This window comes from Thalassophryne amazonica, chromosome 19, assembly GCF_902500255.1.
Source record: "Thalassophryne amazonica chromosome 19, fThaAma1.1, whole genome shotgun sequence".
Taxonomy (NCBI): domain Eukaryota; kingdom Metazoa; phylum Chordata; class Actinopteri; order Batrachoidiformes; family Batrachoididae; genus Thalassophryne; species Thalassophryne amazonica.
This window is the reverse complement of record NC_047121.1, coordinates 48860413-48886954: the sequence shown is the minus strand read 5'-3', so window position 1 is coordinate 48886954 and position 26542 is coordinate 48860413. Positions and strand designations below refer to the sequence as shown.

General features: G+C 41.6%; 1 protein-coding gene across 1 annotated transcript in view; it reads right to left on the bottom strand.

The window, feature by feature from the left end:
- Positions 1–26542, bottom strand: part of cnksr1 (connector enhancer of kinase suppressor of Ras 1) — a 76808-nt gene that overhangs the window by 10666 nt on the left and 39600 nt on the right. The window contains 10 exon segments of the mRNA XM_034195448.1: positions 2391–2566; positions 2791–2815; positions 2917–3086; positions 3351–3493; positions 7661–7782; positions 11670–11789; positions 11954–12022; positions 15430–15489; positions 20565–20684; positions 20792–20833. Coding sequence (XP_034051339.1) covers positions 2391–2566; positions 2791–2815; positions 2917–3086; positions 3351–3493; positions 7661–7782; positions 11670–11789; positions 11954–12022; positions 15430–15489; positions 20565–20684; positions 20792–20833 — 1047 coding nt within the window.

The window sequence follows — 26542 nt, the reverse complement described above, 5'->3', positions numbered from 1 at the left end:
TATCACCATTTCCCTCAAATATTGTTCACAAACCAGTCTAAATCTGTGATAGTGAGCACTTCTCCTTTGCTGAGATAATCCATCCCACCTCACAGGTGTGCCATATCAAGATGCTGATTAGTGCACAGCTGTGCCTTAGACTGTCCACAATAAAAGGCCACTCTGAAAGGTGCAGTTTTATCACACAGCACAATGCCACAGATGTCGCAAGATTTGAGGGAGCCTGCAATTGGCATGCTGACAGCAGGAATGTCAACCAGAGCTGTTCCTCGTGTATTGAATGTTCATTTCTCTACCATAAGCCGTCTCCAAAGGCATTTCAGAGAATTTGGCAGTACATCCAACCAGCCTCACAACCGCAGACCACGTGTAACCACACCAGCCCAGGACCTCCACATCCAGCATGTTCACCTCCAAGATCGTCTGAGACCAGCCACTCGGACAGCTGCTGAAACAATCGGTTTGAATTTCTGCACCAACTGTCAGAAACCATCTCAGGGAAGCTCATCTGCATGCTCGTCGTCCTCATCGGGGTCTCGACCTGACTCCAGTTCGTCGTCAGAATCGACTTGAGTGGGCAAATGCTCACATTCGCTGGCATTTGGCACGTTGGAGAGGTGTTCTCTTCACGGATGAATCCCGGTTCACACTGTTCAGGGCAGATGGCAGACAGCGTGTGTGGTGTCGTGTGGGTGAGCGGTTTTCTGATGTCAGTGTTGTGGATCGAGTGGCCCATGGTGGCGGTGGGGTTATGGTATGGGCAGGCGTCTGTTATGGACGAAGAACACAGGTGCATTTTATTGATGGCATTTTGAATGCACAGAGATACCGTGACGAGATCCTGAGGCCCATTGTCGTGCCATACATCCAAGAACATCACCTCATGTTGCAGCAGGATAATGCACGGCCCCATGTTGCAAGGATCTGTACACAATTCTTGGAAGCTGAAAATGTCCCAGTTCTTGCATGGCCGGCATACTCACCGGACATGTCACCCATTGAGCATGTTTGGGATGCTCTGAACTGGCGTATATGACAGCGTGTACCAGTTCCTGCCAATATCCAGCAACTTCGCACAGCCATTGAAGAGCAGTGGACCAACATTCCACAGGCCACAATTGACAACCTGATCAACTCTATGCGAAGGAGATGTGTTTCACTGCATGAGGCAAATGGTGGTCACACCAGATACTGACTGGTATCCCCCCCAATAAAACAAAACTGCACCTTTCAGAGTGGCCTTTTATTGTGGGCAGTCTAAGGCACACCTGTGCACTAATCATGGTGTCTAATCAGCATCTTGATATGGCACACCTGTGAGGTGGGATGGATTATCTCAGCAAAGGAGAAGTGCTCACTATCACAGATTTAGACTGGTTTGTGAACAATATTTGAGGGAAATGGTGATATTGTATATGTGGAAAAAGTTTTAGATCTTTGAATTCATCTCATACAAAATGGGAGCAAAACCAAAAGTGTTGCGTTTATATTTTTATTGAGTGTATATATATATATATATATATATATATTCTGGGCAAACCCTCGGTGAAGTCACCCATAGGTTTTCTGAAGACCTAGCTTGAAGCTCAAATGTAGCAGCACTATGGTCGCTAGCTCAGTCGCATGACTCTGCCTAACTCCCTAGAAATGCATATATGGGTAAAGGGGTGGAGCATGGACAAGACTAGCATAAGCTGGGTGGGAAAAATAAGTCCACACATGCCCACCTATCTCAAACTTACAAGACTAGCTCAGGCTAACAGGCTAGTAACCGAAGTTTGTATATTTGTTCAATGTATATTTTGTGGACTGGGTGGTGGGTTTTATAATGGGTAGCTTGTTTGCAGGCATTTAAAAACTGGCACCATCAGCGTAGCCAACACCACAAAGCTACCAAAACCTACTAGTTACTACTGATAGTGCTAACATACAAAATTAAATGATATTAATATTTCACTCAACAGACATACTGGAGCACTGACTTCTTAGCTGTGCAATTAATCGCACAGCAAGCCATATCATCTCAGATATTTGTAATAAAATGTTCAGAAAAGACAACCACTGTCGAGTCTGCACAGCTAGTGGACATTGCTGGCGGCAGTATACTTCACCACCATTAAAACTGGCTGTAATTTTACAACACGCCAAATAAATAAAGGGACTTATAATAATTTTGTGAAAAACAGAAAGGTAGAACACCTTTAATGTAATTTTTAACTACTTAGCATTTTGCTTAGAGCGCACACACAGTAACGTACTATGAGAGCCACGTTTTATTACCAACAGAGCATTTAAAGGTTTTCATTTCTTCGTGTAGTGATGGATGACAACGTTTACTTAAAAAGTCTCACACACGATCATTATTCTCAAGTTCCTGAGGCCCCACCTACCTGCTGGCTTGTGTACCAATAAAGGGAAGGCCCCTTGAGAACAAACCAGAAGCGCTGCCACTTCTGGGCAATGAAGACGTTAGACTCCTTTCTCTTCTTCCACAACCAGCCGTCACAGTCTGGACGGCCGAGCTCCCGGCAGGACACACGGCGCCGACTCATGGCGGTTGACGTTCCTGCGAGGACGGAAACACAACAGTAAAGGAAGAAGCTCACGCTGACTAATTTACTATTCAGAGAGATGAAATAAATACAACAGGTTCAGGTTCATCACTGCATGTGTTGGCACAGTTTTCCTTCTTGGTTGGTTTCTTTTTGGCTTTGCCGAACTCTACTTTTGAAATCGACTAGAAATAGGTGACTTTGTTTTTTGTGTCCCGCTGGCATTGCTGTACGTTACCTTTGGTGGAGCTCTTCTTTGTTTCCTTATTGACATAAAAAGAGAGACAAGTGAAGTTCAGCGTTCACGTCTTTGGACATTAATGGCTGAGCATCAAAGTCGCACATATCTGATTTGTGCCCTCACCGTGTGTCCAACCATTTCAGGGCACGAACTCACGCTTGATCTTTCTGTGTTGAATCTGAAAGGTGAAGAACTTCTGAAGGAGCCGAGGGGTGAAGGGCTTCTGGGTGAGGGCGGGTGGCTTCTCCTGAGCAGTGGAGAGAGCCTTGAACCATCCAGACTCTCAGAGTCCCCTGAGAAAGCCCCACAGAGATCAGACCGAATAAAACAAGCTGCACTCCAGCAGCAGACACGTCTGAAAGTCAAAATCAATACTGCATTTGTACGGCGTGGGATTTGTCTTCAACAAGGGTTTAAACTTGTGCTATTAAGCACAGCGATTTTCATCAAACAATCTTATACACGGTCTACACTGTTATCTCAGTAAGGTCGTGTTGTTTCTGAGAGAATTCTTTGACCTGTTGGGACAGAATTATGAATGTTCCTCATCTGTTTACCTGATGCTGGCAGAGGCAGTTGCGCCCCCTGCAGGTTTTCTTGTGTAGTAACTGTTAGGTTGCCCTCTTGTCCCCTGTCAGACAGCTCGGACTCCTCCTGTCCCATAGGCTGCTGAGAAACCTCTGGGCCCTGAACAGCTTTCCTGCATCATGTAGGGAAAAAAAAAAAAGACAAAAAACTAAAAAGATCAGGTGCATAGTCAACATAAAAATGTGAGGTGCTCAGAAACACGAAAGCTAAAGTTACTGTAAGTGATGCGCTCATTATTTATGTAATCCTGGCACAGTCCTGCATTTGCGGATTAAAAGAAGAAGAAGAAAAAAATGACTTCACAGAACAATACACAAGTATTTTTCATATTAAAGAATTCCTGTGCTGCAGAACAGCAAACTTGCAGTCCTATAATCCATCACTCAGACCCATTTTATGTTTTTTAATGACACTTTGATTTTATCAGCACTGATTCTGGTGTGAAACAAGTTACTGAGGAGTTTTTAACAGCACCAATAGTGAGGGAGCATTTCATGAAAAAACAGATGCAGGTGGAGGTAAAGTCCTCCGATTAATGTTGTTTTTTTTTTTTTTTTTTTTGCTTTATTTTACCCATCGAAATCCATTTAGTTCATGTCAGATTACAGAGGTGGATCTAGGTTTTTTAGAAGCGGGAGTTTGACTGGAGAGGTGCAGGGGCATGACCCCCCACCGGAAAATTTTGAAATTAAGGGTGCATTTTCCTGCTATCTCAAGCCATTCAAGCATGTATTTTGGACATTTGGAACAAGTAATTCCTATAATTTTATTAACAAGTTGAGACGCTCTTACCAAAGACACACTAAAATGCCAAAACTGCCTCCAGGTGGACAACAGGAGCGACACTCGTCTTGTGGGTCAGGACTGTGTTCACTCTGTCTTGTGTTGGACAAGAACTATTTTTTGAATGGCACAAATAATTTGTGTGGCATCTTATTGTTTTGTAAATAGTTGAACAAAAACGCTTGAAGCCTTTCATGCATTTTATTGTAAATAGTTTATAACTTTGTTGATTGCTACATTTGTGCATATGTTTTTGAAATGTACAATTTCTATTTGCATTCTATGTCATAAAAGGTTTCAGGTGTCATGACACCTGAAACCTTCGACTGAAACCTCTGACTGTACTGATGTGGACTGCAGCAGGAGCTTTCAGTGTCCTGCTACAGTCAGCTGACCTCCAGTAAGATTTAAAAAAATAACAATTAGATGATAAGTGCACTGTCAGATCACTATAAATATAACATTTACTCCACAGAAGATTGTTCGTGTGAGAAAATACCAGAATCAAAGGGCTCTGGATGAAATGATTATTCACATCCCAGTTAATGTTTATCTGGTCGTACTTTTCATTGGTGTTCCTGACCTGGCAGGTCTTGTCCTTAGCCTGGCAGCCCGCCAGGCCTATAATATTGTAAGGGAAACATTGTAATGGGAATTTTGATGAAACAACTTAAAAACAATAAGCTGCATATAAAAAAATTGTTTGATTTGAAACTATCTTTGCCATAATGGGATATGGCTCAATGCCAGTAACGCCACATTTAGTGTATCTTGTTTTGTCTTGACATGTGATTTTTACAAGTTGGGGAGGTGATGGTCTAGTGGTTAAGTATTGAGCTTGAGACCAGAGGATCCTCGGTTCAAACCCCAGCCTGACCGTAAAATCACTAAGGGCCCCAGGGCAAGGGCCTTAATCTCCAAGTTGCTCCCAGTGTGTAGTGAGCACCTTGCATGACAGCACCCTGACACTGGTGTGTGAGTGTGTTTGGGTGAATGTGAGGCATAATTGTAAAGCGCTTTGAATGTCTGATGCAGATGGAAGAGTGCTATATAAATGCAGTCCATTTACCATTTCATCCATTTACTGGTCTTACATTGTTGAAATTGTTGCTCTACATGTCCTTTGACTATTTCCCGCCTATTATTTAACCCTTTTCCATGTCATCATGGATCTACCCAAAATGCTCTCACTATTCAATCTCCTCTGATTCTTTCATTTCCAGTCAGCTGTGGGTTCTGATTGTGCAGAATGGAATTTATGGAATTTGCTGCATGACCTCATTGCAGACCTTCTAGTTCCTCCCAGATTAAAGGCAGAGGCTGTCAAATGGTCAGAAGGGATTCAGTTTTATTCAGTTAATCTTGGGTAATCAAGAAATCCAAACATATGTAGACATTTCATTATCTGGCCATGTTTCCAGAAGGAGAAAGTTGTCATTTTTAGCTTTATTGGTGACTATAAAAAAATGACATGACAGTATGTGATGCCCCTAAACAAAACCAAAAAGTGGAAACAAAAAAGTGAAATTCTGCTTTCTCATGCAGCGCATTCACAAGGTGGAACAAACTGAAAAGCAAAAGGTGGAACAAACTGAAAACATTTATCACAACCAGCACAAGAAAAACAGGGGGAAAATGCCCTCTGTTAGATTCAACATCGGCACTGGTATGTGACTCTGTATTTATATTTAATGTAGCTCCATTTATAGGCTACTCTAAGCATTTTTGCTATGTTTTTGTTGTTATTGTTGCTGTTGTTTTTAACACCCTATGTTCATTATAAGCAGCAGACCTCGGCCTTGCAAAAGAATTAAACCTACACAAGCTCATTTCAAACTATATGTAACTTCAACCACATACACCGATCAGCCATAACACTGTGATTGCTGACAGGTAAAATGGATATTGATTATCTCATGACAGTGGCACCTGTCAGGGGGTGGAATATACTAGGCAGCTGTCCTATACTGCAGCTCTTGTGGGATGTGTTGAACAAACAAGTCCAATCCATGGAGGCCCCACCTAAAAATTTACAGGATTTAAAGGATCTACTTATAACATCTTGATGCCATACCACAGCACACCTGTAGAGGTCAACTGGAGTCCAAGCCTTGACTGTTGGCAAAAGGAGAACCTACACGATATTACTCAGGAGGTTGCAATGTTATGGCCGGTGAGTGTCTGGAAGCATCCATCAAACTACTGCCTTGGATTCTGGATGATGACTACACAGGCAGAAAGCAGATGTCTCCAGGCACTGGGATCCATTATCATTGGTGATGCTACGGTCCAGTAATAGGAGAAGACCGAATGGATCAGATTATGCACAATGCAAGTGGTATTCTTCCTTTGACTCTCTCTAAGTAACCGTTTGTTTGACACAGAGTTATAGTACCCATGAATCTTCAGACAAGACCTGGTACCTAACCCAGATGTCGCCACTGCCTTGTGTCCATGTCTCATGAAAGTAAGACAGGAAACATCATGACCCCAAAGACTTGGACATGTATTCTATGGTAAAAGTATCAGCATTGCCAATGATAAGGCCAAAATGATAATCCCAAGCATTTCTCAATCTCAAAGGTCGAGGACACAGAAACATAACATCACAGTCAAGACAAGTTAATGTCTCTACAAGTTCATCCTGCACCTCCTCTGCACCGCAACCACAGTACCTGTGTATAGGGCAGCTATAATATCCAGAAAATTGTTGTTGATCATCAGAATTGTCAGGCTGTCCAACAGAGCAGTTCAATCAACCAAATCAAATACTTTGCAAAACACTTCAGCTACATTTGCTCAAAATTCATTCATCAGGGCTGTGGACTTGGAACCATGTTATTTGAGTTATATATAAAATCCCTTCCGCTGACTTATATGGAGGTATGACTGTTTTAGTTGAAGTCTTAAATGTAATATGATGCCCAGTACATGGGCAAATATTGGACAAAATGTACTACAGAATGGGCAACTAAACCAGAATTAACTAACTGACAGAATGCATGCCTGGGGATGGTGCCAATAGTTAACTCAAAACACTGCATTGAAATGTTTTGAAACCTTAGACAGCGCTGTGTTTCAAACATTGCTCAATAGTTTGCATGAAAAGGAAGGTATCTCAATATGAGCTGAAAACACAACTGAATGGTAAAGTACAGCTATAGAATGGATAGAACGTGTGGCTGGGGATGCTGCCATTTAGTCTGCCGTATAAATTAGTGATGGCTAAAGTGAAACACTGCTTTGGAATGATTTGAAACCTCTGAAACACCTGTTTTGAACACTGTTCCGGAGTACCCATAAAGCAGAATACATCGCATGCTGTGCTGTCACCTGGCAAACACTGGCACCTACTGGACAGTTCACAAATGTGCATCCATATCAAAGTCAGTCAGCACAAGGTCTGTCTGTACGTGCACTGGCATATATGTTACTTGTACATGTTCCACACTAGCATTGTCAACATTAAAAGAGTGAGAATGCTTCGTGTTCTCACCTAAAAGACAGGGACCGGACAGAAGCGGCTACCCTCTCAAATAAGGAGTACCTCTGAGTCCCCTCCTCACTCTTTTGCTCCTCCTCAGCCCAGGTCTCCTGCTCCTTCTCCTTTTCTTTCTCCTCTTCGTCCTTCAGAATGGGAAAAAATAATATAAAACAAATAAATCCAGGAGACACGGAAACAAAACGTGAGTGGGCTGACTGAAGAGATGTGATTGTGTTTGGGGTTGAACAGAGGTTGAAGGCGGCAGATGTCATGTGGGACGTGACGCAAGCCTGCTCCTCGGGCCTTCGTCCACATGCTCTGCGGTTTAGAGGAGATGGGCAAATAGACAACCACATTCATAAAAAGCAAACGCATCATCTGTGAAAGTCTTGCTGACAGTGAGGCATCTTGTGGACTGATTCACGTGGCCAATGTGTTCTCTGACCCTGCGCCACTGAATCTGATTCGAGATTAAAAAGTGCGACAGTCACAAGGTGGTGAGAAGCGCACACAGTGTGTGTGCACGTGCCACAGTGTGTATTAGCTCAAACAACAGTTGGCATAGTAACTACAGCAAGTTTTCATGGAAACAAACCCTGAGTACTAGAAAAAGGAAATCAGAGAGGGGGATTCTTGTGAATGGGAAAAACAAGGCTCCGTTCACTTCAGTTACGTAAACACGCTGTTCACTGCAGGAGGATTTCATCTTCAACTCTGTAATGTTACTGTTATATGGCTGGGGGGGCCTGGCTGCCGGTTTGTTTCTGTTTTTTGGTTTTCCTCCCAGGTGGCTTGCGTTTGGGACTGAGTGGCTGTGTTGCTGAGGCTGTCAGGACCTCACCCTGATCACCTGCGACTCGTCAGGACTCACAGCTGTGGTGCATCTGGATGGATTGGAACATGTTGGCATTTAAGACTGGAGTGCACAGTGTGTATTTGCCAGAGACTCGACCTTGTGACCAGACGGGTGAGATCGTCGTCTCGGGAGCCATCTCATCAACAGCGGATGCTGAGAACGTCCAGGTTTGATGCACAGTCTGTGAAAGAGGAGGGGGTGAGGTCTCACGCTCGTCAGCACACTTCCTGAGGTACGTTAGATTTTGTGACTAACAGTTATACAGTCAGTAAATGTGGTGTCCCTCACACCTTATTGTATTGAGCTGTTTGTTAGTCATGTATCAGCTTCCACTGCGGTGGAGTTTTGTGAACTGGATGTTCCATGCCTGCAGGTTTGGAAGCTGATCAGTAATCAAGCCAGGAAGTGTTTGCTGTTTGTACACCTTTAAGTGTTCTGTGTGTAGAGTGTGGACTCACATAATGGTTCCTTCTTTCACAGACTCGGTTGTTGCGGCCACCTGGGGGGTGTCGGCGGGGTCCTTGGGTCCGAAACAGCTTCTGGCTCCGGACCGTTAGCGCTGCTGGGAGCGCACCACGCCAGACCGCACCTTTTGTTATTATATTTTCACTGTTATGTATTAAATTCAGTTAGCCTTTGTACCGTGCTCTGCTTATTTCATACTGGGTCCTTCAAACGCTGGTCGGTTCTCCGAGCTGCGTCCGACACATAACAGTTACATAATAAAAATTGTGCAACAATACCATTGCCGCCAAGAACTCCTCTCAAAGGCTTTACAAGCGATTTAAAATCTTGCAGATACATATTTTTAACGTATTTATGAAAAAGTAAAACCAGACCTGAAGAGTAAATGTGCATAGTAGAACATAAAGTCAACAGTTTAACTCCATTTTTCATGAGTTGAAGTAAAAGATGCACACAAAAAGCTTTATCTCTCTTAACTCTTATACCCCCCCCCCCCAGGTATTTTTGTACATTTCCTCAACTTTTTTTTTTTTTTTAATTTGGTGATCATTTTGGCTGTTGCAGCTTGTGGCATGGATTTTTGCAAGAACCTTTCTTTTTGGTAAAATGTTTGAAATCCAGTGTCTTTTACTCTTATGTGTCTTATACTCCATTGATACATTTGGCACCCCCTGGACACCTCTGTGGCAAAAATGTACATGTACAAAACAAAATTGTTAAGTCATCATACATAAATGTTTTTCTTCCTTTTTTCATAAAGCACTTAACTTCCAACTTGCTCAAAACTACCAAACATTCATTCATTTTCAGGATTTTAACCCTTTAAATGCCACTTTAATTATTTATTACAAAAAAGACAAAAAAAAAAAAAAAAAAAAAAAAAAAAACACCTAATTATTTTCTGTATAATTAATAGTAGGGAGATGGACTTTGGTGGAGATTAGAGTCTTGAATATGTCAAAGATTAGCAACAAAATTGATTTGATTGCAAAACAGAGGTGGACACTGTGGACTACTACAAGTACCTGGGTGTCCACAAAGACAACAAACTGGACTGGACGGTAAACACAGATGCTGTGTATAAGAAAGGTCAGAACCAACTGTACTTCCTCAGGAGGCTCAGATCTTTCAGTGTCTGCAAAAATATGTTGTAGATGTTTTATCACTCGGTGGTCTCCAGCGTCATCTTCTACACTGTAGTGTGCTGGGGCAGCAGGCTGAAGGCAACTATGAACAACCTCAATAAGGGTTGAACTGGAGTCTGTGGTTGAGGTGTCAGAGGAGGATGGGTTAGGGTTAGGAGGGTTAGGAGGGTTAGGAGGATGCTGAGGAAACTGCTCAGCACCCTGTACAACACCGCCTACCCCTGTACGCCACACTGACATCCTGTCAGAGCACCTTCAGCCATAGACTGAGATCACCAAGGTTTACCACAGGAGGTCTTTCCTACCTGTGGCAATCGGACTGTATAATTCCTCCCCCTTCTGCAGGATGAATACATAGTAAACAGAGTTATTCAGAATTAATCAATTATTCAGAATTATGTGTAATATTGTCGAACATCTTGTGCGAATGTCTTCCAGTCATTTTGCATAAATTTGTTCTACTTATTGTAAAAAAAAAAAAAAAAAAAAAAAAAAAAACATTGTTGCCTGTTTACTGTTTCTGTACTCTGGCAAAAATAATTTCCTTCAAGATGAATAAAGTTGATCTTTCATGGCCAAAAATGCCTCATTGACCTCCATTAAAATCACATTTTTTACAATCTCACTGCCATTACAGTATAAAACCATGCATTCTCTAATCTCAGCATTTCATTTTGAAGAAAAGTAGTGATATTTGATATTTCTACTATATTCAACCATTTTCCCATTATAGGCCAATGCATGAAGTTCTTGTATTTTTGCCAGTTATATTATGGAGCCATGTGACTACCAAGGGGCTCCCAACAGTGATTTGTTTGTGTGCGCCACATAGCACTGGACAAGGTTTTTGGTGTTCTAAGGTGCAAACACTTCCTGACCACACTTCATTCTTAGACCAATATGCCCACATGAATAGAAGTGGTGTTATTATTTAGAGGATGTGAATGCTGGGTCTACTGTCTATGTAGTTGCCAACCAGGATCAAGGTAGCGTGTCGATGCATGGCACCAATGCATGCTCCCAGACCTGATATTTCAACCCTGTTTCATACCTAAGTCTCGTCACATTGTGACGAGTCTGGTATCTTTGTTGCATTATTGTGCAACGTGCAGGAAAACACTAACCCTACCCCCAACAATATACCATAACCATAACCAAAACATAGATGATGCAGAAGTAAAGTAGATAGTTCTGTGCACTGTCAGAGACAAATGACAGCACCATAATAAAAAAGGCTCTCACCACCTGACACTAAATTATGCAACTGGGGTCCCAATCTCATCACATCATGAGGAAAGGGGCACTGACCAAGCGTACAAATTTGAGCTGTACTCAAGTCACCTTAAGCACAGAATTCTTGTGGTCTAGGTATCTGTTCCTGTTTCATTCTGAGGACACAATTTTCTCTCTGTACAGACCGTTGGTTTGGGTACTGGGTACTACAGGGGCGTATCTGAAAAGATTTGACAAGTGGAAGGCTGTCAAAATGACACAAAAATAAGGTGACGCTTTTTTTGGATGAGGTAAGTAGAGGAGGATTTGAGTGATCCCAGACCTGTGTAGACGGAATGGACTTTCTGATCCGCACTGACCCAGGGATCTTCTTTAACACCAGAGTCACTCCACTTGGATTCTCCTGGAGCTTCTTCAGAAGGTTCTCTCTGCTCCAGCCAACCTGACGCAGCAAAACAAGACCATTCTTAAGAAAGATGTGTACATCTGTTGAAGGTGACATCATTACAGAGGTTCATCATTTCTGTCTGACATACTGACAAAAGATGAGATAAAGCAGCGTGCACAGAGATTCTCGCGTGCACATATGCTACATGTATGACTCACCACTATCTGATTGTTGACTTGAATAACCTCGTCACCGGCCAAGATCTTCACGGGGCTTTCAGAGGAAGGCTGCAAAAGAAGTGATGAACAACACAAATGAAGGCCACCAAATCTGTAATACAACCTTTGGCACCATAAAGCTGCACCGGACTACTTTGTTGTTGACAACCTGGAAAAATAACATCCTGATCTTTCTGTCCCACAGGAGTGTGAACCTTCCTCTCTATCTCAGCGCTGATAAACACACCAACGCTCTCTCGGTTGTTTCACAAACCCTCTGATCTCGCTGCTCTCGAGCTTTCTCACAACTCGTATTTCAGTGCTACAGTCTCTCTTTTTCCAATTAACAACTGAAATCCTGAATCCTGCTTGTTCAATATTTTAAATGGCATGAGACTGTGGTCGACATATTTCACTGTCAGAAGTGGAAATGGAAATAAAATTCTCCTGCAGACAAACATCAGACCCATTTATGCTCCATTTAAGTACCTAAATTTATCTGTGTGCTTCACGCGGTGTAAACGTCACTGCCCACATGCTTCCAGTCGTACTTTATGTTGGCACTGATGTTTAGAAAAATATTCACCAAAGGTCCTGACATCAAACGTGCTGTAACAACGTTTCCATCACAAAATGAGCAAAAGTGCAAGCTGCGGTGTCAACAGAGGAGGTCTGTGGGGTCATTAAATATTTCACAACAGAATCATACACTGATCAGCCATAACACGCTGACCACATGCCTAATAATATTCTGCTGCTCCCGCTTTTGCCGACAAAACAGTCGTGACCCATCGAGGCTTGGTCTTCACCAGACTTTTCTATCAGAACCAACACTAACTTGCTGCAGCATTTTCTGTGTATGTTAGCCCGAATCAGGTCATAATCAGAGGAAGCAATAATCTGATTAAGACAGGTGGAGTAAGTGGATTATTATGTCTGCCAAGGATGTAATAAAATCATCAGCATTTGTTTATTTGTTTGTCTGTCTGTTAGCAGGATTACGTCAAAACTACACCAGAGATAGATTTTAGGCCATGGAAAACTCCATTAAAGTTTGGAGGTGATCCAGATTCTGGATCAAGATTGCACTTTATATAGGCTTTTAAGGATTACGTCAAAACTACTTCACATATTCTCACCAAATTTGCACCACAGATAGACATCAAAACTACTTAACAGATTTTCACCAAATTTCACCACACAATGGTGTTCGGTCTCGGAAGACTCCATTAAATTTTGGAGATGATCCGGATCCGGATCCGAATTCTGGATCAGGATTTCATTTTGTAGACTCTTAAGGATTAGTAGAGAAGCTTGAATCTTCGACTGGACTGGGTTGCTTGACGCGAGAACGTTTCGCTTCAAATCGCAGAAGCTTCCTCAGCTAAAACTCGTAAGGATTACATCAAAACTACTTCACAGATACAACATCACGATGTAAAACCAATATCAGGAAGATACTATTTTTTTTTCAGCTTGTGAATTAAATATCACATTGCAACATCTTGATCAGTCGGACCATTCTGGATCAGTATGCAATTATTGCATTGTGTTGTGAAATCCGGATCCAGGTAAAGTTCGGGATGTGAATCACATATCATTTATTTTGAGTCCTTGTCAACCCTTGGTGGATGTCAGAAATCTTGGACTGCTCTTGTTAAGACATGCAAATACCTTAATCAGACTATGACCCCCCCAACACCCCCCCACCCCAAGTGGAATTTTATCAGCATTTTATATGGGATGTAATGTGGATGTAAGTCATTAATCAGACTGTGCTCTGATAATGTAAAAAGGAATAAGACTGGAATATTCTTTAAACATCTCACGTAAATACCATCATCTAAATATTCTTATTCACAATAAGGTCAATAATCGGATTCAGACATGGGACCAAATACAAAAGTATTTGTATTTGAAAATACTTAAATACATTTTTCGGAGTATTTGTATTTGTATTTCCTGATTTTGAATTCAAAGTATTTGTATTTGTATTTCAAATACATCACCGATCCCAAGTATTTCCAAATACTTTTACAAATACTTTTTCAAATACTTTGAATTCAAAATCAGAAAATACAAATACAAATACTCTGAAAAATGTATTTAAGTATTTTCAAATACAAATACTTTGGTATTTGGTCCCATGTCTGAATCCGATTATTGACCTTATTGTGAATAAGAATATTTAGATGATGGTATTTACGTGAGATGTTTAAAGAATATTCCAGTCTTATTCGATCCCAAGTATTTACAAATACTTTTACAAATACTTTTTCAAATACTTTTCAAACTTGGGAATCTCTGTGACACCGTGTTGACACACCAGAAAACTATAAGCTCCGCGTTATTTTGATTGAGATACAATAATACAATATGCTGAGATGAAAAGATATGACATTTTATTATTGTTTTGTGATATGGTGGATACAAAAGGATGCAATATTGATGGAAACAGAATATATATTGTGATAGTTTGATTATTGCCTGTGATATTATAATAGTGAATTTGTGATAAAACATTCAATCCTTTACTTATCAATAGTATTTGGTCATGCTATTTTCACAAATTGTCACCGGTTTATCAGTTTTTGTGTTGATTTGTTGTTTATAGTTCATAGAAAGTATTTGTAATTTGTATTTGAAATACTCAAAATATAAAGTATTTGTATTTGAAAAAGTACAAAGTATTTGTTTTTGGAATTCCAAAATCTAAAGTATTTGTATTTAAGTACGATGCAAAGTATTTGATCCCATATCTGATCGGATTATTGTTTTCCATGTAAACACAGTCAGTGCTACGGCTGATCAGTGCAAATGTTTTATGAAGTTTCCAAATCAGAAATATTTCAGAATTGGATCTGGACCAAATCAGAACTATGCTGCTGTGTAAGACTCCCAGAAGTGTGCAAAGCTAGTGCCTGGAACGGTAAAACTAAACAATCTAAGATAAAATCATTTACAAGGTTGCTATGCAGCTAAAACATCAGCTCTAGAGGTTGACATGGGAGGCGCACAGCAGCCTTCCAGAAATGGCATCAGATTGTGGAGCGCACAAATATCCATTTCTATCCAGGTTTGCAAACGATGCACAACGTGTTTAAGGTTGTGTTTCACTTGAACTTTGGCTACACTCCCATGATGTCAAGTGGTATGGCATCATCTTTATCTGTAAACTTTCACCACCACCAGATGACATTTACTTAAAGAAAGTTGTTTAGACTGAGTCACGTCAACATAAAGGGTCAATCTGCAGTGTTCAAAATGTGACTTTTTACACTGACGTAACCTAAAACAAGATGATAATTGATTTGTTTTTTAAACAGTACAGCTGCGCTGTGGCAGAGATGCACTGTAGCAGATGTTTGCCATTTGGTGTGGACTTGAAGCTGATCGTAAATCAACTTGTTAATGGTTCAGTTAAGCGCACCAACAGGATTATGTTATGTTATTTGTGGGTTAACAGAGAGTCTGACCTCAGCTACAGTTCCCGTCACATAGTGGGCACTGGAGCCAGTTGATGTTATCTCGATGCCCTGAGAGACACACACGCAAAGATGTTAAAACATTTCACACTGATAAAACTGAACACTCTATGCATAAATATTCATCAGCGTAATGGAAAGAAGGTTGACATGAAGAACTCTGCTCCATAAAACACCTCTAAGAACTCGAAGATTCACTGTAACAGAAACACGATGTGCAGAGGCGCTGGTGTCTGTCTGCAGACAGATTGATACTTCTACTTCTAATTACCTGTCTGATAGATTAATGATCATTTATAATCAGCATGGAAAGACACAACTAATCGCACACCACAAACCCCACACGCTCACGAAAATCAATACATGGTACAGAAACCTGCCTGATAAGATCATAACCTAAGAAACCTTTTCCTTACATTTAGGGCCTCTTCACACATAGTGCAAAGTTCGGAGGAAATGCACACAGTGCGCATGATGCAGGAATTGTGTGTAAACCGTGTAATGTCATCCCTGCCTCCAACGCCTCGTACACCTGTTGCTACAACTATTTGTGCACACAAGCACCTGAAAGACAAAGTGTGTGCTGTGCGAACCCAACGCACCCTCTCGTGGCAGGTGCCAGCCAAATTCCAGGTGACACGCACAAACATCTAACACCGCTCGCGTGGCACTTAGAAAATGTGTGTCCAGTACTTTCGTACTCACAGAGAAATTTCTCTAAGTCCCACACGAGTGTGGCTTTGGTGTGTGCACTGAGAACTGACAGGAGGTGTGTCCTCCCATTGAAGCGGCTGACATTCCAGCTGGAGACTACGTACTGTGTTTGGATGGACATGGACAAACAACTGCCCACTGTGACGCGTGTGTGTCTGTTTGCTGTTATCAAGTGGACATAAATCAAAACATATATCACTGTGGCAATGTGCTGCAGTGAGCGTGCATGCGCACAGGCTGCTCCCAAGTTGAATGGGACCGTCAGATCAGAACACACAGCAGGCAATCTCACTGTCACGTCACCCACGTGAGTTCTGTTCCGCATGACGCGGTGTCCACAAGACACACGCGCAGGCCGGTTGGAGATGCGCCAGCAGATGTGGACATGAATGAGACGAGCGAACTGCTTCTCTTCTGCTTCAAAGAACAGCTCCGTAGCTCAGTGGTAAAGTCTCTGACTGACAATCAGAGCTTTTGGATGGCGCGAGTTCACATCCAGTGGGTCGTATGTTGTTTTTTTTCCACATAAGTGGCGTGATGTGCTGCAGCTGGCACTGTGTGTTCCTGCCCAAAAGACACTGGCGTGTGCACGAACTCTCTCACCGGGTTCGTGCACACCTGCCCATCAGTGCGATGTTTCGTGGTGTACTAATTTCGAACTGTTTCACGCTGTTACACCGTTTTCGTCCAAATTCCATCCAAACTTTGCACTATGTGTGAAGGGGCCCTTACAATGACATATTATGACCACTGTGGGGAAAAAAGAGCAAAAGGATGGGTATAAAAGCAATAAAAAAGTTAGAATTTTCTAGTGTAAACTCATATATTTTCAAGAAAAACGTTAAGTTAACAGGTTTTTAAAAAAGAATAGTTTGGACCATGTCTCATGCTTAGTTATCACATTACATGGTAACACATGCCACATGTCACAGAATCCAATAGACATTGACCTTGTTTGACCTTTACTTTGGAGACCAAGCATTCAACACTGTCAAAACTATTCCATGTATTAACCGTATTAGCTCAACCAATAATTTGCACCACATTTTGCCAAAATTGGAGCAACTTTAACTTTTGACCCCTGTAAAAACTAAAACTGACCTTTGTCACCATTCTTGCTGTTTTTACCCCATAACTCCACAGAATTCAGTTACAGATAGTCCAAACTATACCGTTTTGGAATCTTTATGATCAGGCAAATAATGTGGTATAGGTTTCAATATGATTGGAGCATCTTTTAATTTTGACCCCTGTGTAATTCTTCAACTGACTCCTACCTGACCGCTGATTGAAAATTCAAGTGGCCAATCGGTTTTGTCAACAGAGGAACGTCTAAGGAGTATTTGTGCCCAATTTGATGCTTTTATCACATTTGAATGATTGTTTCAGTTATCTGCTGCACTATATAAAAAGCCAATTTTAATAGGAGTTTTACCTTGAAACTTTTTTCCAAGGTAAAAATTTGTGGAATTGAAAACTGGTGTTGGCGGAGGTTTGTGTTCTACAGATGCAATGCTCTACTTTTTCTTGTTGTTGACAGTTCAATGCGCTAGAGTTCTCCGGTTCAGGCTGAGAAACACACACAGGGCAGACAAACACAGAGGGACTTCTTTAAAAAAGCTGCCTTTCTTCAATAATGTCCATGATAAAGAATTAAAGTATTTCCCAGCCGTCATCTTCCAAAACAAAAACGTCTTATTGTCAGGCTGTGATGATGAATCCAACTGAAACAATGTAGCTGGTCAGATTAAGACTTTATATTTATTAAGTGAGTGTAAATGGTTTTAATATTTGAAACAGTTAGAGTGTATGAATGGTTGCATGGGGACTGGAGCTTTAGCTGCTGAGCCAATCAAATGGCAGCAGTGGGTTAGCATAGACTTCTCTGTGAGGCGGCGAGCAGCACAGGGCCGTGTCTTTTAAAAATACACAAACACACTGCTTCACTTTAAATACACAATAAGTTTATTTCAGGTGATCAGTGTGGACCCTCTTTCTCTAAAAAGGCTTTATTTTACTCAGTGTCCCATTTTGAAAAGTTCCAGCTTCTGCTGCCTGCTACAGAACGTTCTATTGTCTTTTTCTCAGTTTTTTCATGACAACGTTACAGCGCCACACACAGGTCTAGCATATACAGTGTCCCACAGCTGACATGCAATGTTATTAACCAGTTTGGGGATGATATTTTTCTTTGTTCTAACCAGTTCAGGAATGTCAATTTTGGGGTGGAACCCAAAACCTAAAATGATAAAATATCGTTTTTATTTGTAAAGAACCAGTTGGGAAAAATTCAGGTTCAAATCTCTGGTTAAAAAAAAAAAACAACAAGAAGCCATGACCAAGGTTGGGTAGGATTACTTTGAAAGAATACATGTGGATTACATGCATGTATGTATGTATGTATGTACATTTGTATATACAATCTGATTACTTTTGGATTACATTTCAAAGTAATCCTACCCAACCTTGGCCATGACACAGTTTCTGTGGTAAAATCATGGAGGAAGGGGAGATGTCCAACTCTTGAACAGCATGCTAGGAAACCATGCCATTCAAAATAGCACTGCTATGCTTCATATACTCCGGTTAAAACTAGCGGTGCTCCTATCGATCGGCCACCAATCATTATCGGCCGATTTCCATAAAAAAGCATGCGATCAGTGTCTGCTGATTAATGCGTTTCAGTGTCAATCACAAAAACCGATCACCTGTAGATCATGCTTTGCAGCCTGTACAGGCCCTGTGTGCATTTACAGCCAATCCATGTGATCGGTATTGGTGATTGGTATCGGTGATCGGCACTCAAGGCTGATCGGAATCGGCAGCATAAAACCTGATTGGAGCATCCCTAGTTAAAACTTAAAACATAATGACAGAAAAGACACCGCTAATAAACATTGGCCACCAGAGATCATGCTGGGAAGAAGTGGATAAATTTCACACAAAAGTTTTGCTGGATATCAGCTGGACAGATATTGTTTCAGCTATTAATACTAACATAAGTTACACTGATGGGGAGACTAATATTTTACGATTTGTTTTTACAGAATGCAGCAAATCTTCATCTTTCATGACATTTACAAGATATCATTGAATGAAATCACTATATTCCCCCCCCCCCCACTGAATTTAGCGAAAAATCTAAAAGAGACTACACCTTTAAGGAAATGAACAAGTGTACTCTTGGTGTTCTCTACACTCAGTGAACATAAGTTATGTCTCCTGCTTCTAACGGCCTCTCAGAGGGCAGACCATTATCAATTCTTCTGTGTCAGCAGGCAATTAACAATTTTTCTTGCTGCATGTTGAACATAAATGTCAAAATACTTCTGTTCCACTGCAGAAAAACAATGCAGCGTTTCCCCCCAGTCACTTACTGAGAGCCTGTGATGCTCATCGCCACCCACAAGCATGCAATTATGCAAAACATAAATACAAGCCAAACAAAGCGCAAATCATTCAAGTGGGAGAAATATGAAGATATCTACATACAAATAACTCAGAGGAGCAATCAACCGGGCAGAACGCCCAGCACGAATAATCACCACTGCAACATGAGATCACTTAAACAACTGAAGCTAAATTAAGGGGAAGAATATTTGGAAAATTACATTTACCCATGTAGATGTGAAAAAAAGAGTTAGGGCCCCTTCACACATAGTATGAATAAGTACAAATCAGGGTGAATCACAGCGAAACAGCTCGTATGAGCGAACCACGAAAACATCGAGCTGATGTCGGGAGGGACACATGGTCAGGCAGGCGTGAATGATCCCACTGCAACGGTATAGTGCACACTTGGGAACACAGTGCGAGCAGCTGGAGCATGTGTAACCACATCGCGCAGCTGCTGTAAAAAAAAAAAGAAAAAAAAAAAGAAATACATACCACCCACGGGATTTGAACCTGCAATTTACAAAAGCTCTGATTGCCAGCCAGAAACTTTACTACTGTGCTACCATTGATGTCCTATAAAAGGTGCAGAAAAATGCCTGAAATCAACAAGGACATAAATGTATTTAAAAAAAAAAATAATGCCACACACCATAAAAACAAAACACCCCATTTTATTGAATCCCTCTTATCGCACGAACAATACAAGTATGGACCGTCTGTTCCTCTGTAGATGACCCAGTCACGTACAGTCATGTAATGACATGAATGAAAAAGTGCGCTCTTATCACGTCCACATCTACTGGCCGTGCAACTGTACAGTATACTGATGCTGGATTGAAAGTGTTGTTTTGGACATCTTAAATAATGCCAAAAACCTACATGGTCTATGGACTACAATGGAAAACCTCTTCGATTATATTCCACAGACTCCACTCCGTGGGCGTGCTTCTCAAAGCTTAAAATTGAACGTCCTGTGAACGGCACATTCATCAACTGGAGAGAGGAGGCTTGTTTACCAGCTTTTCACCAGGTGACACGGGCACAAGGTCAACACTCTCCAACTCAGCAGTGTGGGCAAGAAGCTTCTCAGGACTAGAGCTCAGGATCTCATCACACACGGCCACCAACTGACGGCACTAGATGTTCAAGCATATCATGACATACGGATTCAGATGACATTAGGTCTGCTTTGATGAAATCACATGGAAAAAAAACAGTTGATATGAATACATGGTCCACTTACCACAGAAATGATGTCCTTTTCTTTTTCATAGACTGTGCAGTCCTGTTGGAACAATATGACAGGAGGATCATCTTGTAGCTCCAGGAGCAAAATAATAAAATGACACAAAACTGCTCATCACAACATGAAATACTAATTTGTAGAAATGGGACAACCTGACTCAAACCTCACGTCCTATTTCCTCTTTCCAGTCTGGTTCCATCAAATCAGGAAGAAAAAAAACAAAAAAAAAAACAACCCCAAAAAACTCTAGGTGTCAATCCACACGCCCACTCAGAGCACCACATGTGAATATGCACTAATGTCCTAACCTCCTGAGCTAATTTGCAACACTTAATGACAAAATAAATTCCACATAAAGGATTAGAAGGTAAAACTAATCTGTGTTAACAGGGCATCGACAGGGAGCATGTTGGGATTTCTGGGTTAATTAAAGGCAGTGACACAAGCTTTGGTGGTGGTGGGGGGGGGGGGCACCGTGGGGTTACTGTAAGTTCAATTTACCCGCACGTTTGTCTCACTATAACACCAAGATTTGAAATTATGTCTTCGATGTTAGTTTGTTGGTAGGATTAATCACAAATGTAGCAACTCATTGTCAAAATTTTTTCATGGGATTGTCCCCTTGGCTTTCTCCAGTTCCTGGGGTCCTCAACAGTGAGGTATCTGGGTACCCAAAATGCCGTAGTTGATGTTTCCTCACAATGCAAGTGATACTACTCATCTTAATCTCCCTAAGTAACCACTTGATTAACACAGTCATTAATGTGATACTCAAGGATCCTCCAAATAGACATAATACCAACGATATCTATTTGTTGCTTTAGGTCACTGGTTAGTATCCAAGTCTCACAACCATACAGTAACACAAGAAGTACAGAGTGTGTGCCTTTGTTCTCCTGCAAAGGTATCAGCATCGCCAAACACCTCTGACTCCATGACTCCGTGGAATTTCTTGATCTTAAGGGCTGAAAACACACAGATATAAATTTCACCGCTGATATAAATGAATCTCTCTACAAGCTCAACACTTACATACGCATACGGATGAAATTATTCATATACAATAAGTGTATTATGTGCCCCGTGATAGACTGGAATCCTGTCCAGGGTGTACCCCGTCTCTTGCCCTATGACTGCTGGGATAGGCTCCAGCTTGGCGTTTTGTATGTCACATGACATGGATTCTTCGTCCCATTTGTGTTGCATTGCATTTAGAGTGTGATTTGATTCCATTTAGAGTGCAAATTTGGTTCCATATGTTTGGTATCATTGCACTCTGCACACACACACACATGGAGGCTGTTAGCAGGAAGTTAGAATGACATGCTGGACTAATTTCTGATGTGATTTATTTTTTTCACTGCACTGAAGCTGTACACAGTCTTCTTTTTATAGTACACGCGCGCACAAGCGCTGACCTGGGACAACAACACAAGCGAGACAACATGTTGTGTGGGCTGCTGAAGAGGAGGTACTGCTGGCCCACCACCACCAGAGGGCACCCTGCCTGGAGTGCGGGCTCCAGGCACCAGAGGGCGCTGCCGCCTCACAGGAGCAGCCAGGGTGACAGCTGACACTCATCACCTGTGACAGCTGTCACCACTCATCTGATCTGCATCGGTATATCAGCAAGACGTCATCTCCACCTCTTTGCCGAGATATCGTTCTACCTGAAAGGTAATATCCTCAGCCTGACTGCTTGATAGAAAGCCTTTTTGTTGTGATTTTTGTGAGTGATAACAGACTTTTTCTCCAACGAGAGGTGGAGGTAGCTTCCCTGCCGTGCAGATTGCTGGGTGCAGATGCACCCACGTTTAATTGTGTTTTTGTTCCTCGCCAGCAGTACCCGGTCCGACACGCGGAGGCAGTGGCCACCTGGGAGTTCGGGACTTGGTGGCTCCAGTATTCCCGGGGTCTGGTGGCGGAGGAAATCGTGTGGTTCCGGTTCTGCTTTGGACAGGCGTCTCCTATCTTCGAGCCTGCCCACACGACACCTTGTAATTTGACCTTTGATCTATTGTGGAATCTGTTGTGTTTGTTGTGCACGTTCGCAACAGTAAAGTGTTGTTATTTGACCTATTCTATTGTCCGTTCATTTGCGCCCCCTGTTGTGGGTCCGTGTACTTACACTTTCCCAACACAACAATTTGATTTCACTAACTGACGGTGCTAATTCTTGGAACACACACACAATCCACTCAGATGTAAGCCATCTGGATGCATGAAGAGCTGTTCAGATAAAAAGCTGAAAAGCTGACCTGATTTTTGGTTGGACTGAGGAACTACACAAAGTCTTTTTTTTTTTTAATGGAAGTCCGAAGTCAGTGCACTGCATCACCGGACTACACATCACAATTTGGACTTTAGCAGTAGTGGAACACCAAAATGTAAGTCCCTTTTCTGTTGTTTTTAAAATAATAAAATATCAAATGACAAGGGTATATTTTAGCCATTATATAAAACAAATAATGAAAGTTTTTACATTCTTTCAAAAGAACAAATATTTAATTCGGTGAATTATTCATGAAATAAATAAATAAAAATTCATGAAATATTCATACCATTCAACTCATAAACATTCATTATTTATATAACAGAAAATGAATAACTGAATGGATGCATTACATGCTTTGGGAGTCAGACCTTCATTTGGATCAACCCTAAATCCTACACATATATCATTTTTGCTAGAAATACATCTTTTTTTCATGAAGAACCAGGACATACTTCTTGAGAATTTAATGAATATACCAAAATTTACTAGATTGTTACTTGGTCCGTGCATCCACCAAATGTCTCTAAAATTAGCCTGGTACTTTTCAAATCAATCATGCTGTCAGGTGGAGATTGGTACCCATCACATCCAAACCACCTGCATCATCTCCTGCATTCACAGTCATATTACAGGCTTCTCTACAGCAGTACAGCCTCTTTTCGCTTACTTTATTCTTCTTTTTCCAGAACAAGAAGCAACGTGGTGAGTGAGTGGTACACTTCTGCTGTGAAACTAATGCAATATCATGAAAACGTGGTGGAAAAATACAATGAACTTCTCATTGCTGGTTCCTCAATGAAGATGATCATCACATACACACCATTCATGTGTTGCATGCCTACGTCATTTTGTGAATTAATTAAGCAACAATGCACACTAAATCTACAAAACATTTACTGTACTAAAAATTCACAAAAGAGCTCTTGCCCTTCATACGAGTGTCAGTTTGTACTCGTAGAACCTTTCAGTCTCTCCTTGTGGGTGGTGAGCCCACACGACTGAGCTCCATGGCTGCAGACCCAGCCACCCGGTGCTCGCCTGCTAGCTTCCCTCGCATCCAGACGACCACCCTGCCCCCTGCCCAAGGCCTGGCTCCAGGAAAAGACCCCTTTCCCTGGTCTGGGTGAGGCGACCCTTTCCATTTTGTGTCAACACGTGAAGGGTCTTTTTTGGATTGCACTTTGTCTAAAAACACCTCCACCATGATAATGTGTTGATCCAGGTAGGGGAACCTGTCTGATGTGCGCTGGGTAGGTTTGAGGACAAGTATGAAGCAACTGAGATATAAGAAGCATTACCTCCAGACCATGATCTTCTTTCAGAAAATGGATTGTGGAGATATTGCCCCAAGTTCAGGAGTTCAAGTATTGCGGGGTTTTGTTCACAAGTGGGGGTAAGATGGAGCATGAGATTAACAAATGGAACTGGGCTGCATCTAAGGTTCTGTGGATGCTGTACTGGATCGTTATGGTGCAGAAAGCGAAATCCTCTATTTACCGGCCGATTTACGCTCCTATCCTCACCTATGATCACGGACAAGATTGTGTATACCAACATGGGAAATGAGACTCCTCTGTCTGGTATCTGGGCTTACACTTAAAGAGAGGGCGAGAAGCTTGAATATCCAGGAGGGACTTCAAGTAGATCTACTGAGGTAGATTGGGCATCTGGCAAAGATACTCCCTGGTCGTCTCCCTTGGGAGGTCTTCCAGGCACGGCCAACTAGGAGGAGGCCCAGAGGAAGAGGATAGGAAAGTGTGAGAGAGCTGCTTCGTGTGCGGCCACCATTACCCCGGACCCAGATAAGCAGCAGAAAATGAATGAAGAAAAGTTACAAATGAAGCAGTGCACACATCTCAATGAAAGCCTCGATCACTACAGTTGTTCTATTTTTAAGTACAATTTTGATACCTCAACAACTTGTACAAAAGAGAGCATGAATTTTACTTTCATAATATGCACATTTTAGATATAAAAGTTGATATTCTGTCTCTTTGTTGTGTGAACCTCTGTTCAATCAATTTAATTTTTCCTTCTCTTTATTTTTCAGCATTGTCTTGAGGTTTCAAGCTTTGCTCTTGACCTTGGGCCTCAGCTTTGACAGTTAAAGTCTTGGCCTTGGTTATTTGGGTCTTGACAACACTGTACACCTGCCTGGTGCTTGCTTTGTCCCCGTGTGTACATGGGGTAAAACATGTTAAGTGGACAAGATACATCTCGTTTCCACATCAATGTCCACTATGTCAATTATCTAAACGACATAAAGTTTCTTCCACACACCGCAGTATGAATTCATGGCTCATGAAGTCTCCACCTCCTGTCAGATCACCACGCTATGCCACATTTTCACACTATATCAAGTCACATTCCCCTGAGTCTCCACACCATGTCAGATCTTCTCCACGTCTACTCCCCCCACCACATCATGCATGTCTTTACACAATGTCAAGTCTACTGGCTGCACCAAACATCCTCACCACCATCTGTTGCCCAGAAATGTTTTCATTTCTCTTTAATAAATTCCTTCACCAGCTATTCCATGTGTGCATATTTGGTCACAAAACAAACCCATTCAAACAATGCGGCCCAGTTTCAGTTTTACGAATAAAACTGAAGGTAGATGTGAGTCACAAACATGCTAATCATAACCACTTACACCCCTGTTCCACAGGGCACCATTCTATTACGATCCCCCCACAATCCAGTGCAAAAACGAGATGAAACTGCTTACTCTGGCATGTCTCCTTTCAGGCTGGCTTATAAAGTGCATACCTGGCAACTGAATGGAAAACGAAAGTAAAGCTGCTTCTTAGCCAGAAGTGCAACAAATTTTTACCTCAATGGAACACAACTGAACAAGTTTCAAGCTGTACTCACTAGGACTACCCCATTTAAAGATGTGCAAACATGACTGAAGCTGTTAAGACTACGAACACCCTTGAAGCGAACGCCAATTTGTTGAATCGGGATGAAATTTTTGAACAGTTTGAAAATTTCACCACGATTACAAAACTGGTGGCGATGATGGCTGTAAGTACTGCAGATACCAAGTTTGTTCAAGATTGAAAAAAGATGGACCAAGAAGTTACTGTTGCTATTTGGGATAAAACGGGAAGGAACGGTGCTCTGTGGAATAGGGGTATTACTTTCATCAACAGAGGATAAGAACTGTCATTTCATTATGTGGGCAAATTCACCAGCTCAGCTGCTCAACAACAACACAGTAACTCAACCGGCTGCAGAATAGGTTTGACCTTTACTTCCATTTCACTCGAGTCACAGAATAGCTACAGCTCAAAGAGGGAAAATTAATCAATTATGGGCAAAATATGCTGGAAGACTGAAGTCCAATAGAAGAGATGCAATGATCTGTCGATTAACAGATACGGAACAGATTTTTTTATGCCATTATGAGTTTTAGCTTCTCAAATATGTTTTTAAATTGCTTTCCTGTTTTATATCATTGCAAATTG